This window comes from Mesoplodon densirostris, chromosome 2 (genome assembly GCF_025265405.1).
Source record: "Mesoplodon densirostris isolate mMesDen1 chromosome 2, mMesDen1 primary haplotype, whole genome shotgun sequence".
Taxonomy (NCBI): Eukaryota; Metazoa; Chordata; class Mammalia; order Artiodactyla; family Ziphiidae; genus Mesoplodon; species Mesoplodon densirostris.
Genome location: NC_082662.1, coordinates 26654900 through 26670198, shown reverse-complemented (window position 1 = coordinate 26670198; position 15299 = coordinate 26654900). Strand labels below are relative to the sequence as shown.

General features: G+C 56.2%; 2 protein-coding genes across 3 annotated transcripts in view; one reads left to right on the top strand and one right to left on the bottom strand.

Annotated features, from left to right (window-relative positions):
- The first annotated feature begins 11681 nt into the window (after positions 1 to 11681).
- MARCKSL1 (MARCKS like 1) lies at positions 11682 to 14049 on the top strand. Its single transcript, XM_060081844.1, has 2 exons — positions 11682 to 11957; positions 12778 to 14049. The coding sequence occupies exons 1-2, from the start codon at positions 11871 to 11873 to the stop codon at positions 13285 to 13287; spliced, it is 597 nt and encodes a 198-aa protein (XP_059937827.1). The 5' UTR covers positions 11682 to 11870; the 3' UTR covers positions 13288 to 14049.
- Positions 14050 to 14242: 193 nt separating this feature from the next.
- HDAC1 (histone deacetylase 1) overlaps positions 14243 to 15299 on the bottom strand; it is a 44097-nt gene continuing 43040 nt past the window's right edge. The window contains exons 13-14 of one of the 2 annotated variants that reach the window (XM_060089389.1): positions 15134 to 15182; positions 14243 to 14851 (exon numbers count right to left, since the gene is read on the bottom strand). In XM_060089389.1, coding sequence (XP_059945372.1) covers positions 14824 to 14851; positions 15134 to 15182 — 77 coding nt within the window. In that variant the 3' untranslated portion in view covers positions 14243 to 14823. The remainder of the gene's footprint in view (positions 14852 to 15133; positions 15183 to 15299) is intronic. The other variant, XM_060089390.1, reaches the window with a different exon arrangement.

Sequence of the window (15299 nt, the reverse complement as noted above, 5' to 3'; positions counted from 1 at the left end):
CAACTAAGGAGCACGCTATGCCGCAACTGGAAGATCCTGCATGCCACAATGAAGATCCTGCGTGCCGCAACTAAGACCCGGCGCAGCCAAAATAAATAAATAAATATTTTTAAAAAAAAGATAAACAGTGTGCTCTGTTTGAGAAGATCGAAGTGGGCCAGGTGCTACATTATATGGAGTGGGCAAGGACTGTGTTTTGTTCACAGATCTAGAACAGTGCCTGACTCATAACTGGGGCTCACTAAAGATTGCATGAATGAATCGGTTGGCCGAGTGGTCCTGTCTGAGGAGGTAACTCTTAATCAAGGCTTGAAGGATGAGAGATCAACCACTCCAGACCTGGGAAGAGTGTTCTGGGTGGAGGGAATAGCATGCATATGTCTCGTGGGTGGACCTTTGCCCCTGGCTGTCTTTCCTGGAATACCCCTTTGGCTATGTCTCTGTTCCTGTCTGTTGTCTCTGTGATCTTGGGAGCCATGGGGCAGGTTTAAACAGGGCCCCTCCAGGCTCTCTGGAAGTGAGGTCACTGCTGAGCTCATTCACTCCACTGGCCCACTCTGGCCTAACCAGCCTAATCTGGACATTCCCCTGGAAGCAATCCCTCCCCTCAGCAGCCTCTGTCCCACGATCTCTGGCTCCTTCCCAGGATAGCATCCTGCAGTCTGGAAGGAAGTCCTTCGTCCTGCGTAACCACAGTCCCTGCTGGGGCAACCGCAGCCCTTTCCTCTCATTCTGCCTCATGGGCCAAGAGGAGGAGATGGGCTGGCCCTGCGGCAGCAGATCCTGCCGGGACAGAGAGCCCAGTAAGGACCTGACAGTGGAGGTGACAACCCCTCTGCAGCCCCAGGGAGGTGAACCTCAGAGGGAAAGAGACCATCACTCATCTTAGGAGCCTCTGCCACATCCATTATTTCATTTAATCCTTCAATATCCTTTTTTTTTTTTTTTTCCAGTACGTGGGCCTTTCCCGTTGCGGAGCACAGGCTCCGGACGCGCAGGCTCAGCGGCCATGGCTCACGGGCCCAGCCGCTCCGCGGCATGTGGGATCTTCCCGGACCGGGGCATGAACCCGTGTCTCCTGCCTCGTCAGGCGGACTCTCAACCACTGCGCCACCAGGGAGGCCCAATATCCCATTTTTTAGATGGAAACTCAGGCAGGTCCAGTGAGGAAAACATGGCAGAACTGGGACCAGAACCCAGGTCTCTTGATAGAATAGTTATAATCCTAACAACTCATATTTATTCCACATTTACTTTCAGCCAGTTATTATGCTAACACTTCGCAGGCCTCATCACAACCCTATGAGGTGGGTACCATTGTTATTCCCATTAATCTCAGATAAGGAGACTGATCAGGGCTCAGAGCCATTAAATGACTTGCCCGAGGACACCCAGCGAGTTCACAGCAGAGCTGTTCAAGAGCCCAGACAGTCTAGGGTGCTCAGCTACACAACCTGTGCCCCAGGTCCCAGAGGAGTGTCACAGATGTCTGTTTTCCAGGGATTTGGGAAGACAGGCTTCAGGTTTATCTCATCATGGTCCCGAGGCTAACTTGTGCCAAGCCAGGATGAGCAGGAAGATGGCCTGGAAACACTGCACAGTCCTGTGTCCCCTCTCAGTGGATGAAGATTGTCCGCCTTTGCCCTCGCCCCTGGCGTCTCCATGTTTCCGCCCTTCACTGCCCGAATAAAGCAGCTTTCACTGCTCTCTGGCTCTCCCTACTTTGGGGGATGATCTCTGTTCTCCCCATCCACACACACTGAGTTAGACTGAACCCACAGGGCTGGGAGGGCCTCTGTAGCCACCCATGAATGTCCCACTGCACCCGTGACCACCCCCCCATGGGGTAGACTGGGTGAACCCGACTTGTTCCTCCTCCCCAGACTCTCACAGGCCATAGAAAGAGAAAGGCAGAGACATATGCCAGCTCAGTAAAATGCCACAGAGGGTGACATTAGTTTGTCTGGGGCACAGTGACTCCTCTGGAAGATCAGGAAAGCCTTTTGGAGGGGTACCTTGAACTGAATCTTGACAGATGGGCAGGCCCTGGGTAGACCTACAAAGGGAGTAGCAATCCAAGCAGAACTGGCAGCATGGAGAAAGGCTTGGTGAGTTGCAGCCTGAAATGGTATCATCAAAGCGGTCATCCCGCTGAGAGAACCGTGATACTGGCAGCCAGGTGGGCTCTGTCTAAGATGAAGCTAGCTGGGCCTGGAGCTTCAAAGACCTTGAAGGCCAGGCCAAGGGGGTGGACATTCTCCAAGAGGAAGTAGAGAGCCATGGACAGGTTTAAAGCAAGGGAGGAACATGGTCCCATCGTGACATCCCTAAGCCTAGAGCCCTCCCGGGGTCTCAGAGTCCACTCTGGTGGGCAACAAGTGGTCTCTAGCCCTCAACTAGGTCCAAGGCCCTGAGCACCTTGTCCCTGTGTTCCCCTTTACTCACTCTCGCAGATCCTACCTGGGACTGAGGCTGGGAGTGGATCCCGCTCATGCCTCCCTGCAGGGGTTCGGCAGAGGGTGCCAGTGGTTAAAGGAAGGAGTCTTCAGGTGTCCACCCTGACACATGCACTCTGTGGTCAACAGCAGCCCCCTCCCCACTCCATAAGACCCACTTATGACCCCTCCCCTGCCCTTTTGGGAGGGGTCTCAGTCACATAAACAGGTGACTGCAGGGCGGTTGCCCCCACTCTCCACACCCAGCGGACCCCTAGAACCATCTCCCTTCCTTCTCTAGCCCCTCTCCCTCCATATGGAACCTCGCCCCCATCTCTGGTGCTCTCCGCTCCCTGAATGTCTCTGCACTTCATCTCCTCCGCCCTCTGCCCTTGCTTAGTTCAGGCCACCTTTGCCATTGTCTGGACCAGTCTGATCAACTCTTCCCTGGTTTATCTCGCCTCCAACTCTATCCTTTCTAATCTGTGTCCTGAGCCTGTTTTTCTGTGTCTTGTAGGTCCCTGTGGGGGACATCCGGGGTGATCTCCAAGGGCAACCAGAGTTCTGGAGAGACCTGGGCTGGAGATACAGATTTCATAATGGTCAGCATATAGATTCTCTCATAAATACACATAGAAAAGGATAGAGGAGAGGGACTTCCCTGATGGTCCAGTGGTTAAGACTCCGCACTCCCAATGCAGGGGGCACAGGTTTGACTCCTGGTCAGGGAACTAAGATCCCACATGGCACAGCCAAACAAAAAAAGGGTAGAGGAGAGAGTGACAGAGACAGACACACACACACACGGGGATCTTCTGTTTTTCTCTCCAACACACATTTCATTCCAGACGCATAGATCCTAATGACATTCCAAAGGCACCTCAACTCAGCCTGTCCAAAGCTGACCTCTCCTTTTCCACGGTGCCCTGCTGCTCCTCCCTAGGCCTTCTGTGTATGGCTTGGCACCTCCTTCCACCCGTTTCCCAAGCCAGACCCTCAGGCACCATCCTTGGTCCTTCCTCCTCGCTCCCGACATCCGTAGTCCTTTGCAAAGACCTGTCACTTCTGCCCCCTGGACCCCTCCTATACCTCTCTCCCTCTGTCTTCCTCCACCTTCAGCAGCATTTGACATGGCAGATCACGCATTCCCTCTGGAAGCCATTTCCTCCCTCAGCCTTCAGGACACCCCTGCTCCTGGTTCTCTTCCTTTCTCTGCCCACGAGCTGAATCCCCCTGCTGGTTCCCCACCCAGAGTCTCAAAGTTGGAGAGCCCCCGGCACTGTCTTCTTGAGATGCTCCTCTCGGTGGATCCCATCCAGTCCTGTGGCTTCAAACTTGGGAGGCCGGACTTCCCTGGTGTCACAGTGGTTGAGAATCCGACTGCCAATGCAGGGGACACGGGTTCGAGCCCTGTTCCGGGAAGATCCCAGATGCCGCGGAGCAACTAAGCCCACGTGCAACAACTACTGAGTCTGTGTTCTAGAGACTGCGAGCCACAACTACTGAGCCCATGTGCCACAACTGCTGAAGCCTCTGTACCTAGAGCCCGTGCTCCACAAGAGAAACGACCACGATGAGAAGCCCACTCACTGCAACAAAGAGTAACCCCTGCTCTCCGCAACTAGAGAAAGCCCGCGTGCAGCAACGAAGACCCAATGCAGCCAAAAATAAATAAATAAATAAATAGCGTTATTTATTTATTAAAAAAAAATTGGGGGAGGCCTCCAAGCTCTCCTCTGAAGTCCAGGCTCATAGATCGATTAACTGCCAGCCTGATGTCTCCACGGGAACCCTAATAGTCATCTCAAACTTAAGCTCCAAGGCTACACGTGCAGTCCCGAGCACTGAGGGCAGAGTCTAGCTCAGGAAATGTTGGTGTTGGCTGACTCTCCCGTCTCTCTTTAGTGCAGGTTCCCCATCATCACTTGCCTGGATTATTTCAACAACCCATCTTGTTTCCCTGCTGCATAGCCCGGAAGAAGGACAATGCTACATGAATGCAGGAAGGAGAATGGGGTATGGCTTGGGGAAAAGCCCAGAGTGCGCTATGGGGAATCAGACAGGGAGGACCTTAAATATAAGGCACAGACTTTGTCCTGATGGCAGTAGGGAGCCATGGAAGGGTTTAAAGCCAAGGGGGATATGCTTGATTCTACATTTCTGTCACTCTTTCATTCGTTCCTTCACTCATTTACTCCATCCGTCAACAGATATTTATTGAGCACCCTCTACTGGAAAGTGACCCTGAGGCAGAAAACAGCTAGAGGGGTCAGACTTACGCAGAAAGACAAGTGAGAAAGCTGATGAAATGGCCCAGGTTCAGGTGAGAAGGGCCAGTTATGGAGGTGGAGACGGGATGATTTGCTGACGGGGGTGGCCTGGTGATGCAGCCCAGGTTCCGAGTGGTGGGAAACTGAGTGGTGGGAACCCTAAGCCCAAAGGTGTGGAGCAGGTGGTGGGAGAGCCATCCCTTCCTCCTGGGGAATCTGGAAAGTCCTCAGGAGTGGTTTAAGAGAAGAGTAGAAATTCAGCAAGTAGAGAAGTGGAGAGAGACAATGTAGGCAGAGGGAACAGCCTGTTCAAAGGCCCTGAGGTGGGAGAGGCTCAGCTCTGATGAGCTAAAAAGTCAGGAGAGTTGAAGATCAGTGGGCCAAGGAGCAAGAAGAAGGAAGTGAGGCTGGGAGCCCGATCTCTCTGAGGCACAACATGGAGCATTGAGGGCCAGTCCGTGGGATGTAAGGCCTCCCCGTGCAGACAGATGGGCGGGAAGGAGAATGTGAGAGGCTGGGACGGGACAGATGACGTGTGTGTTGGAGGGGGGTCCAGAGAATGTCTTTTCTGGGAAAAGTCACCTAAAGGATGTCCCCGGGGGACACTTCTGGGGTGTGAGAGGAAAGAAAGAAAATCCTCAAGGTTCTGGGGAGAGGCAGATTCCTTTGCCATTTAAGGAATTGACTGAGCCAAATAAATTTCCCTTCTGAACACTTCAGCACCAGCCCCACCACCTGCCCCAGAAGAAAGCTGATGGAGGGGGCGCAAGGTTATCCCAGGGTGGTCCTAGACACCTACCTCCTCTCCCTAGGGCAGGAAGGGAAGAGAAGGGAAGGGAATGGCCCTTGCCCAGCATTTCACGTAATCGCACTTAGGAACATAGTTGAATGTTCCCGCGTGCTCTGTGCTTGGTTCTCAGGGCTTTACGTCATGGTACTAGGTCATTTGTCTCACAATAACCCTGAGGCAGTAGGTATGATCATCATTCCTATTTTACAGATGAGGAGACTGAGGCTCAGATAGGGCCTAAAGCCACACCGCTGGGATATGACGGAGCCAGCTCTTCACCACTACAGTTGCCTCCGCACAGCAGTACCTCACTGAACCCTTTGCCACAACTCAAAGTGGCGCCTGGTGTCCTCGTTTTACAGAGTGGGCATTGCGAGGCTCAGCAAGGGGAAGGGACTTGTCCAGAGTCACAAAGCTGGAAGGTAGCTGTAGTCTGGATCCAGATCATTTGGGGGAAGAAGCTGAATGGGAGAGGTGATGGGTCAACGTCTGAGCAGTGTGGAGAGGAAAGGGTGGGACTGGGAACTGGACTAGGAGAGAGTTTCAGTTTTCCTTTTAAAGGGACTTCCCCTAAATGGGGGGTTTTGGTTGGAAAGTTGTTAGCAGTCCACATTCCACTGGTTTGGCCACCTCTTCCCCCAAAGGCACCCAGGATCTGAAAAGAAACTGAAAGTTAGGGAAACGGGAGGGAGGGAGGAAGGGAGAGGCTGAGGGCAGCCCAGAAGAACTGGGTTGAATTTCTGGTGACCTCACTGAGCCTGGGGGAGATAGGCAGGCAAGCTGGGATTACACACCTCTTAGCTATTGGAGAAATTGAGCCCCAGAGATACAGCTCTATTAGATAGTGGCTGGGTCCTGTCCAGTTTGCACAGCCACCCGCAACACACACACACACACACACACACACACACACACACAGACCAGGGGAAGAGGGAGGGAAAGGGAGAAATGAAAGGTCTGGGTGACCTAAAATCCTGAAAGGGAATTTCCAGAATCCCTTGTCTCTGATGTGGTGACTGGTTGGATGGTGGGTCCCAGTGAAGGGCCCCTGAGGTGCCCCAGTATCCAGACCCAGGTTCAAGGCCCAGGACTGGCAGGAAGGCTGCACACCTGGGTCCTGCTGACAAACAAGCCAGAACCCAGCATGCCCAGGGTGCTGGGGAGTCAAGTCCCAGGGATCCCAGCCCTGCAGCTGCCTTGCGTCTCCCTGCCGACATCCCTAACTGCTTCTCCCAAATCGGAAGCATCAGGACCCTTTGTGGAGGCCTCCGGCTGAATTCAGCACGGCCACGCCCCTCTTAGTCCTGACCTCCTCCTCTTCCGCTCACATAAACACTCTGCCTCCCTGGGCTTCAGTGTCCTCCTCTGTAAGGGGGAACAATGATGCCACACATCTCACCGGGTCATGAGGTAACGTATGGAAAGCAGTTGGCACAGGGCTTGGTGTACAATAGGCATGTAATCAATGCTGGCAGCTATGATTATTATCACCGTTGGTCATTCCTACCTTTTTAAAAAAAATACATTTATTTATTTATTTATTTATTTATTTATTTATTTATTTATTTATTTATTTTTGGCTGCATTGGGTCTTCGTTGCTGTGCGCTGGCTTTCTCTAGTTGCAGGGAGCCGAGGCTTATTGCAGTGGCTTCTCTTGCTGCGGAGCACAGGCTCTAGGCGCTCGGGCTCAGTAGTTGTGGCGCACGGGCTCAGTAGTTGAGGTGCATGGGCTCAGTTGCTCTGCGGCATGTGGGATCTTCCCAGACCAGGGCTCGAACCACTGTCCCCTACACTGGCAGGCGCCACCAGGGAAGTCCCCATTCCTACCTTTTTAAAACTCTCCCGTGTGGTCAAGGGTCTCATGATTCTGTCCTCTAGGGTTTTCCCTCCTCCTCCCTGCTGGCTCCCTTCCCGGGGCCCTCTCTTGCTGCTGGCCCCACTAGTGGCAGAGCTCCCACCGCCCGGGGACTTCCTGGGTGACCTCATGCACTGCTTGGCTCCAGCCACCCTCTTACTAGCAGCAACCAGAGATCCAGATTTCCTGGGGTCAGTTCTGACTGAAAACCTTCTATCTGTTATCCCTTTAAGGTCACCAGCCAGACCCTAGCCTTTGGGCTCTGGCCTTTGGCTCAGGAAACATGATCACATGTCTATGTGCTGAAGCATATAGACTGCAGACTTCCTCCTGCATGTCCCCCGCAAATATTCTCTGGGCACCTCCAACTCAGCAAGGCTAAATTCAGCAACTCCCTCCCAAGTTTGTTTTTCCTCTGATGCCCTATCTCAGTCATGGATCCATTTTGGCAGGTGTCACCCAAAACAGAAATGTGGGCTACAACATCATCACTCCCATATCCCCACCCCCATCCCTGTACCAGCCAGTCCCCAAATCCTAGGATCCTGTCCCTTAAATCTTGCTCCAGACAAGGCCTCTACCTTCATCCCCACCCCGCACAAACCATTTGCTGGTCCCCTTTGTGCCCTCGAAGCCCTTCCTCCATCCCCAGCCCCACCCCCACAACAGGCCCCTCATCTGACCCTGCTCTGGCCCTTTCTTTTCCTTGTAAGGCGTTGCCAGGAAAGCCCTGAGGGCAGGGGCCCTGCGTGACTCACAGCTGACACTCTGCCCATGCAGGAGCAGAAGGAGGAACTCCAGTCTCCATGAGTGTGAATCACAGACACCAAGCTGTCACTCTGCAGATGAGTAAACCGAGGCCCAAGAGGAGAGAGGACTGGCTTACGGTTAAAGCAGGGGGCTTCCCTGGTGGCGCAGTGGTTGAGAGTCCGCCTGCCAATGCAGGGGACACGGGTTCGTGCCCCGGTCCGGGAAGATCCCACATGCCGTGGAGCAGCTGGGCCCGTGAGCCATGGCTGCTGAGCCTGCGCGTCTGGAGCCTGTGCTCTGCAACGGGAGATGCCACAACAGTGGGAGATGCCACAACAGTGAGAGGCCCGCGTACTGCAAAAAAAAAAAAAAAAAAAAAAAAAGCAGGGGGCGGACCTGGGGCCAGAACTAAGGTCTCCTAGTCCAGCTGATGCTCCCTGGAAGGAGATGGGGACCCTGGGAACTGTGTTGTGCCAAAGTCACCGCTTCTGAGGCCTCCACTGGGACCTGGCCATCCCCTGGTGTCTCCTCCCCTCTCCAGGCCTTGGCATATGCTGGTCCCTCCCCTAGGAAGGCCCATCTCCATTTCTGACAAGATACTGCCCTCACCCCTCACCTCGCATCTAACCTGCTCACCACCACAGGGCCCTCCTCAGAGGCCTCAAAGTGTCCGCACAGCCTTCTCTATGAGGCGGTGCTCTCTTCTGCCCTCCTTCAGCCCCACCCAGCGCTCTCCCGGGGTCCCATTCCCTTCTGTCCATGGGGACTAGGAGCATCTCAGGCCAGGACCAGCGTCTGAGCCTTTACTGGAGAACTGAGACAGATGGGGGATGTGCAAAACAGTCTAGACTCTGCAGCTTCTGCCGTCCATCCTCGAGTCCCCCTGTCTTCCCCACTCCTCTTTCCCCTGCCACTCGGCCCTGGCAAAAGCTCACATCTCAAAGGTCCTGAGCATCACGACCTGACTGGCTGAGGCACACACGGCCACTCACACAAACACAAAGTAGCCACTCTCTTATGCACATAACTCATAGTTACACACCCGATCACAGCCAGACACAGTCACCAGCACAACCTCAAGGACAGACAGGCACATACCCAGAAAGACTCAGAAAGTCATCGAGAGTCACCAAGGCTCTCTCTCTCACCCTAAATACACATCGCCAAACAAAGATGCAGACTCACACAACTACAAAAGTACACACCTGGTCACACACACACACATACACATACACAGAGTCACAAAGTCTCACACACAGACAGATACCGAGCAATACACAGTCACACACACAGAAAAACAGACACACACAGTTGCACACAGGCCCCTGGAGATACAGAACAATGGGTGCATTGTCTGGGCGGGCAGCAGCTGGGGAGGAAGGAGCCGAGTGTGGATGGAGGAGGCCGTGGGGTCTGCTATACCACCCCCACTCACACCCGCAGCATCCTAAGCCTCTCCCCTCTTCCAGAAGCCGGATTCGGCTGGGACCTGGATTTGCTGAGGGATTCAGCTCCCAGGTGCCCCCTCCCCAGTCTCCTTCGATGTCTGGTGGGGGACGCTTGGGCTCCCCTGTGGACCAGCCTCCCTCTGGGGCTCTGGGGACACGGGGTCCTTTAGCCCTGATGCTCCTCTGTCCTCCTGGAATCATCCCGGCAATTTGCCTCTCATCCCCACGGGGCAGCGCCTGGAAATCGGGAGACTTAGCATCTGCTCCTAACCTCGGACTCCAACTCCTCCAGGACTCACACACCCTCCATCTGAGCCCTGCCAGCCGGTGCGGGCCGCGCCTGGCAGCATTGTGGGCTCCCTATTGTGGCTGAGACAGAGACGTGGGTCACAAGGTCCATCCCTTAGTGGCAGTGGGTAGAGAAGTCACCGTCCTGTCAGTGAGTTGCAGTGGGGCATGGTGCCCCTTCCTCTCCCCAAAGCTAGCTCTTCTCACCTCCCACGCTGACCAGGCAGCCCCAGATCTCAACAGAGACTCCTTCCAGGACTTTCCTTACAGCCCCCAGCCCCTTTTTGCAGGTCTCTCCAAACTCTTTCTTAGCCTCAGCTACTGGTATTTGCTATGTGCCCTTGGACATGTCACTTTCCCTTTCCGAACCTGTGTCCTAGTTTGTAAAATGGGGGGTGCTAATGAAGCCGAGAGTATTCTGTAGTGTCAAAGTGGGGGTGGGGATGGAGGCTACAGGAGTGAGTTGGTTTGTAGAAGCCACCTCAGCCCTCCTTGCCCCTCTGTTGTCAGATCTGTGGGAGTTCCTGATTTCTCAGGCCCTGGGGTGTCTCCACACCGCACAGCCTCAGGCCTCCCAGGAGGCCATACTCGTAGGAGGGAGGGAGCAAGGGAGGGATGTGCTGAGCTGTCCAGGACACAGCCTTGCTTTTGCAGCACTTTGCTTCCTCCAGCCCCCATCCCCTTCCTCCTGGGGGCCAAGGGCAGGCAGCCAGACACACAACCGGGGCCAGCCAGGACTCTGGGATTCCCCCTGGCCTGGGCTAGGGGGAGTGGCAGGAGACTCCAGCTGGAGAGTCTCCAGCCTCCTCCCCACTGCCCCTGTCCCCGGGCTCCCCTACTCAGGCGGGGCTGACGGCTGGACTGGGCAGCTTTGGGGCTGTCCTGAAGGGGCCATCCAAGGCTCCTCCTCCTCAGGAACTGGAGTGTTTTAAGGGTTGTTGAGCGCCCCCCCACCACCGCAAATCGCGGGCCTCCTCTGCCGGCTTCGGGGAACCCTGATGTAGGGGAGCAGATGTGAAGGGAGAGCACCGAAGTCAGACAGGTTATGTCCAGGTCTCTGAGCCTCAGGCTCCTCGGCTTTCAAATGGGGATGGAGATGCCCCTCAAGATCACGGCACCACCCCAGATGGGACTTTGTCATGGTCCAGGCTGAGAGCAGGAGGGACCAAAGGTGAGCTTATCTGTGGGGGCTTAGTGTGACAGACCACCAAGAGACTGAGAGGAGGGATGAGGGATGACCTCACCAGTCTGACCAGGGTGACCCTGCGGTGGGTCAGACCTCCCAAAATGCTCGGGACAGGCAGGCACGTGGGCGGGACCTCGGACCGGTCTCCTGGCCTGAGGGGGCACAAAACCCAGCTAGGGCCCTGCGACTTCCATGACCATATTCTCTGGAGCATAACTCGGGACCAGCCGGCTGACGAGTCTGGGCATGTGAGCCCTTCGAAGAGTTCTAGGGGGAGACTGACAGGGGCTGTCAATGCGGGACCAAGGCTATGGGGGCCACTCCAGGAGCTGGGGTGTCCACCTGAGAGGTGGGCGGTGAGAGGAAGGGATGACTGCTCTGTCTTCTTTCCTCTAGGACCCCCCCTCCACCCAGCTCGCCTCTGGGCTCGCCTCAGGGACCCGCCTCTCCCCTTCCCACCCTGGACCCCACCTGCCCCCGGGAGCCGTGCGGGTTGGGGGGACCAGACCGCTAGCGTCGCCCACCGCTCAAGTGGGGCCCGCGACTTGAGCCCGCCTCCGCCTCTTGATTGGGCGCTCATTTAAATGTCCGGCCCCGCCCCAAGCTCCGGGCGCATATATATAGGCGGCTCGGCGGGCGGCGGGCGGCATTCTGGCGCGGAGCGGAGCGGCGGCGGGTGCAGCTAGCGGGTCCGGCGCGGAGCGGGGGTGCAGCTAGGTTTCCCCCCGACACCCCTCCCCCTCAGGCGCGAGCCCCACCCCTCCGCCGGCCAGGCCCACCCGACCGAACTATCCCCTGCGGCGCGAGCCCGGGGCGGCTCCGGGCGCCCCCCAGCAGAACCCCCACCATGGGCAGCCAGAGCTCCAAGGCTCCCCGGGGCGACGTGACCGCCGAGGAGGCAGCAGGCGCTTCCCCCGCTAAGGTCAACGGACAGGTGGGTGCGCTCGGCACGGCCTGACTCGTCCCCCTCCTCTCGTACCTCGTCCCCTCTAGGGCCTCGGGCCGGGGCCGCGCGCTTTGTCCGGCCCGGGACACGCGGCGCCCCCTCCCCCGCCCGGTCCCTTTGTTCTCGGCGCCGCAGCCCCCGCGGGCGAAGCGAGGGGAGGGGCGGGGAGGGGGCGCCGGCCGGGCCCCGCCGCCTTCTTTGTTCGCGGCCTCGGCCCCCGGCGCTGCCCCCTGGCCGCCCGGAGTGCCGCGCGGGGAACAAAGGCGCTGCTGGGCCGCGCCAAGGGGGCGCCCGGGGGCCGCGGGGCGGGGGCCGGAGGGGAGGGCACTCCCCCCGCAGACTCGACCTCGATAGCCCACGGCTTTTTTTAGGGAGGAGCCGCGAGGTGGGGAGAGCCTGAGGTGGGTGGGGGCCGTTTACACAAAGCAGGAGGCTGGGAAAATAGGCCGTCCAGGTGCGGGGAACAGCGCCCCGGGGCGGCTTCCCGCCCAATATCGGCTGCACGGCTCGCCCGCCAGCCCGGAATCCGCGGCCGCGGGCGGCCCTGCGCGGAATAGAGAGCGCGCCCCGGGGGAGGTGGGTGGGGGCCCCGGGACCCCAGCGCCTCCTGCCGGCCGCGGCCCCTGCGCGCCTGTGCGGGGCAGGAGGGAGAGGTTTGACGGGATGCCGGCTGTGGGGTGAGGCTACAACCAGGCTCTGGGGGTGCGGCGGAATGAGTCGGGACCCAGTTGCGTGGAAGAGGTCAGAGGCGGGCTGGGGGAGGGGAGTAAGAGCCCCGGCCCTCACTGCTGTCTCCTCTGCCCTGCAGGAGAACGGCCACGTGAAAAGCAATGGAGACTTATCCCCCAAAGGTGAAGGGGAGTCGACCCCCGTGAACGGAACAGAGGAGGCAGCCGGGGCCACTGGCGATGCCATCGAGCCGGCACCCCCTAACCAGGGCGCTGAGGCCAAGGGGGAGGTCCCCCCCAAGGAGACCCCCAAGAAGAAGAAGAAATTCTCTTTCAAGAAGCCTTTCAAATTGAGTGGCCTGTCCTTCAAGAGAAATCGGAAGGAGGGAGGGGGTGATTCGTCTGCCTCCTCACCCACAGAGGAAGAGCAGGAGCAGGGGGAGATCGGTGCCTGCAGCGAGGAAGGCACTGCCCTGGAAGGGAAGGATGCCGCCACCCCTGAGAGCCAGGAGCCCCAGGCCAAAGGGGCAGAGGCTAGCGCTGCCTCCAAGGGAGGAGACACAGAAGAGGCAGGGCCCCAGGCCGCAGAGCCATCCACTCCCTCGGGGCCGGAGAGTGGCCCTACACCAGCGAGCGAGCAGAATGAGTAGCTGGGTGGGGGCAGGTGGGTGATCTCTAAGCTGCAAAAACTGTGCTGTCCTTGTGAGGTCACTGCCTGGACCTGGTGCCCTGGCTGCCTTCCTGTGCCCAGAAAGGAAGGGGCTGTTGCCCCCTAGCCACGTTCCCTCTCCTCCTCTCCCTCCTGTGGATTCTCCCATCATCCATCTGGTCTTCCTCTTAAGGCCAGTCGAAGATGGTCCCTTGCAGTTTCCCAAGTTAGGTTAGTGATGTGAAATGCTCCTGCCCCTGTCCCTGCCTCCTTCCCTGTCCCCACCTGTGCAGAAGGCAGTTGCTGGTTTTCTTTCCCAATTCTTTTCCAAGTAGGCTTTGTTTACTCCCCAAATCCCTGAGCCAGAGGTGGGGGTGCCTACTCCCACGCCCTGAGTGTCCACCTTCCCCTGTTGTTTGTAGTCTCCTGTGCTGGGCCTAGTGGCCCCTGGGCTGGGGAGGACACTGCCCCTGTCTAGTTTTTTCTAAATGTCTTACTCAAGTTCGAACCTCCAGCTTGTGAATCAACTGTGTCTCTTTTTTGACTTGGTAAAGCAAGTATTAAGCTTTGGGGTGGGGGGGGAGGTATGTAATGTGAAACAACTTCTTGTTGTCTTTTTTTTTTTCCCTCCCATTGTTGTAAATAACTTTTAATGGCCAAACCCCAGATTTGTAATTTTTTTTTTTTTTCTAACTGCTAAAACCATTCTCTTCCACCTGGTTTTACTGTAACATTTGGAAAAGGAATAAACGTCGTCCCTTTAGTGGTGCTTTTTAATGAGTGGTCTTCTGGGGTAGGGTGAGAAGATTGGTCTACCTCAAACCTTGAGGGGGGATTGAGACAGGTAAGTTTGTGGGGTTCTTTTGTTTTTGAGGGGTTGCCCAGATCCTCATGGACACCAGAAGGGCAGGGAAGTGGAGTCGAAATGAACCCAGGGATACCACTAGGAGACAAGCTCAGGAGGGTGTAGAAATGTACCATTTTATTAAAAAGATTCTCACAAAAATGAAAATAGTATCTCAAAAAGGAAACTAAGACTACCAATCTTCATCTGCAGAATTGGGGGGAGGACAGAGGGCAGGCAGTGTGAGTTTCTTGGCTCACTGGGGGCCAGTGGGAAGGTATGAGAACAGAATCAATCTAAAAATGGCTGATGACAAGAGCCTGAGAACAACAGGGAGTCCCTGAAGACCCAGCCACCCCTTCTAAAATGCTCAATGAGGGCACCTTTTCAAAGCAGGCACTTCAAGATTTTGTCCTATGGCTGCTTTAAGTGTATCCCTTCCACCCAGACCTGGCATCCGTTATGGTTCAAAATTAAGAGTTCGGGAGGGATGGGTGGCGAGGCAGCTACTAGAAAAGCTCATCTAACACTTGTGCCCTGAGCTCAGGGCCCTGGTTCCTGTCTAGTCCCTGGGGATATTTATATTTAATATATTTTTATATAAATACACAGAGAAATAGAAAATATAAAATCTGAGGGATTGTGGGATAAAGGTGGGGAACTTGGCAAGAAGCCAGAACTGGAGAGGTCTGTTCAGGCCAACTTGACCTCCTCCTTGACCCTGTGGAGAGAGCAGAGATTGGCATGAGATAACCCACCCTACAGGCTTTGAGGCAAAAGTGTGGGTACAATGACTTCCACAGGACCCCAGCTGCCCAGGTGACTGCTAAAGGCTGGGGCTTCCTAGCTCTGCCTAGAACTGCAGAGACAGACAGACTGACTGGTCCCTGAAAGAGGCCTTTGTAAGCTGGAGCAGCTGTCCCTGCGCCTTCCTCCTCAGCGTGGTGGGACAAAGGGGCTGGTGCTCCAATGCCGGGGAGATGATAGACAGCTCCTTCCTCACCCTTTGGCTTCTTGCTTCTCCTCCTTGGTTTTCTCCTCTTCTGTGACTTCTAGAATATAAGAGTGCAGGGATGGCCAAGGGCAGCCCCTCTGGAAAGACCCATGGGATCTCCACTTACTCTGAAACCCCTTCCCCAACACTACAGCTCACTGGACATACAAAAGAG

Excerpts from the sequence above, each read along its gene's own strand:
- MARCKSL1 (XM_060081844.1), top strand. The coding sequence starts at position 11,871 with ATGGGCAGCCAGAGCTCCAAGGCTCCCCGGGGCGACGTGACCGCCGAG. Across the intron at positions 11,958-12,777 it reads CCGCTAAGGTCAACGGACAG|GAGAACGGCCACGTGAAAAG; the intron begins GTGGGTGCGCTC and ends TCTGCCCTGCAG.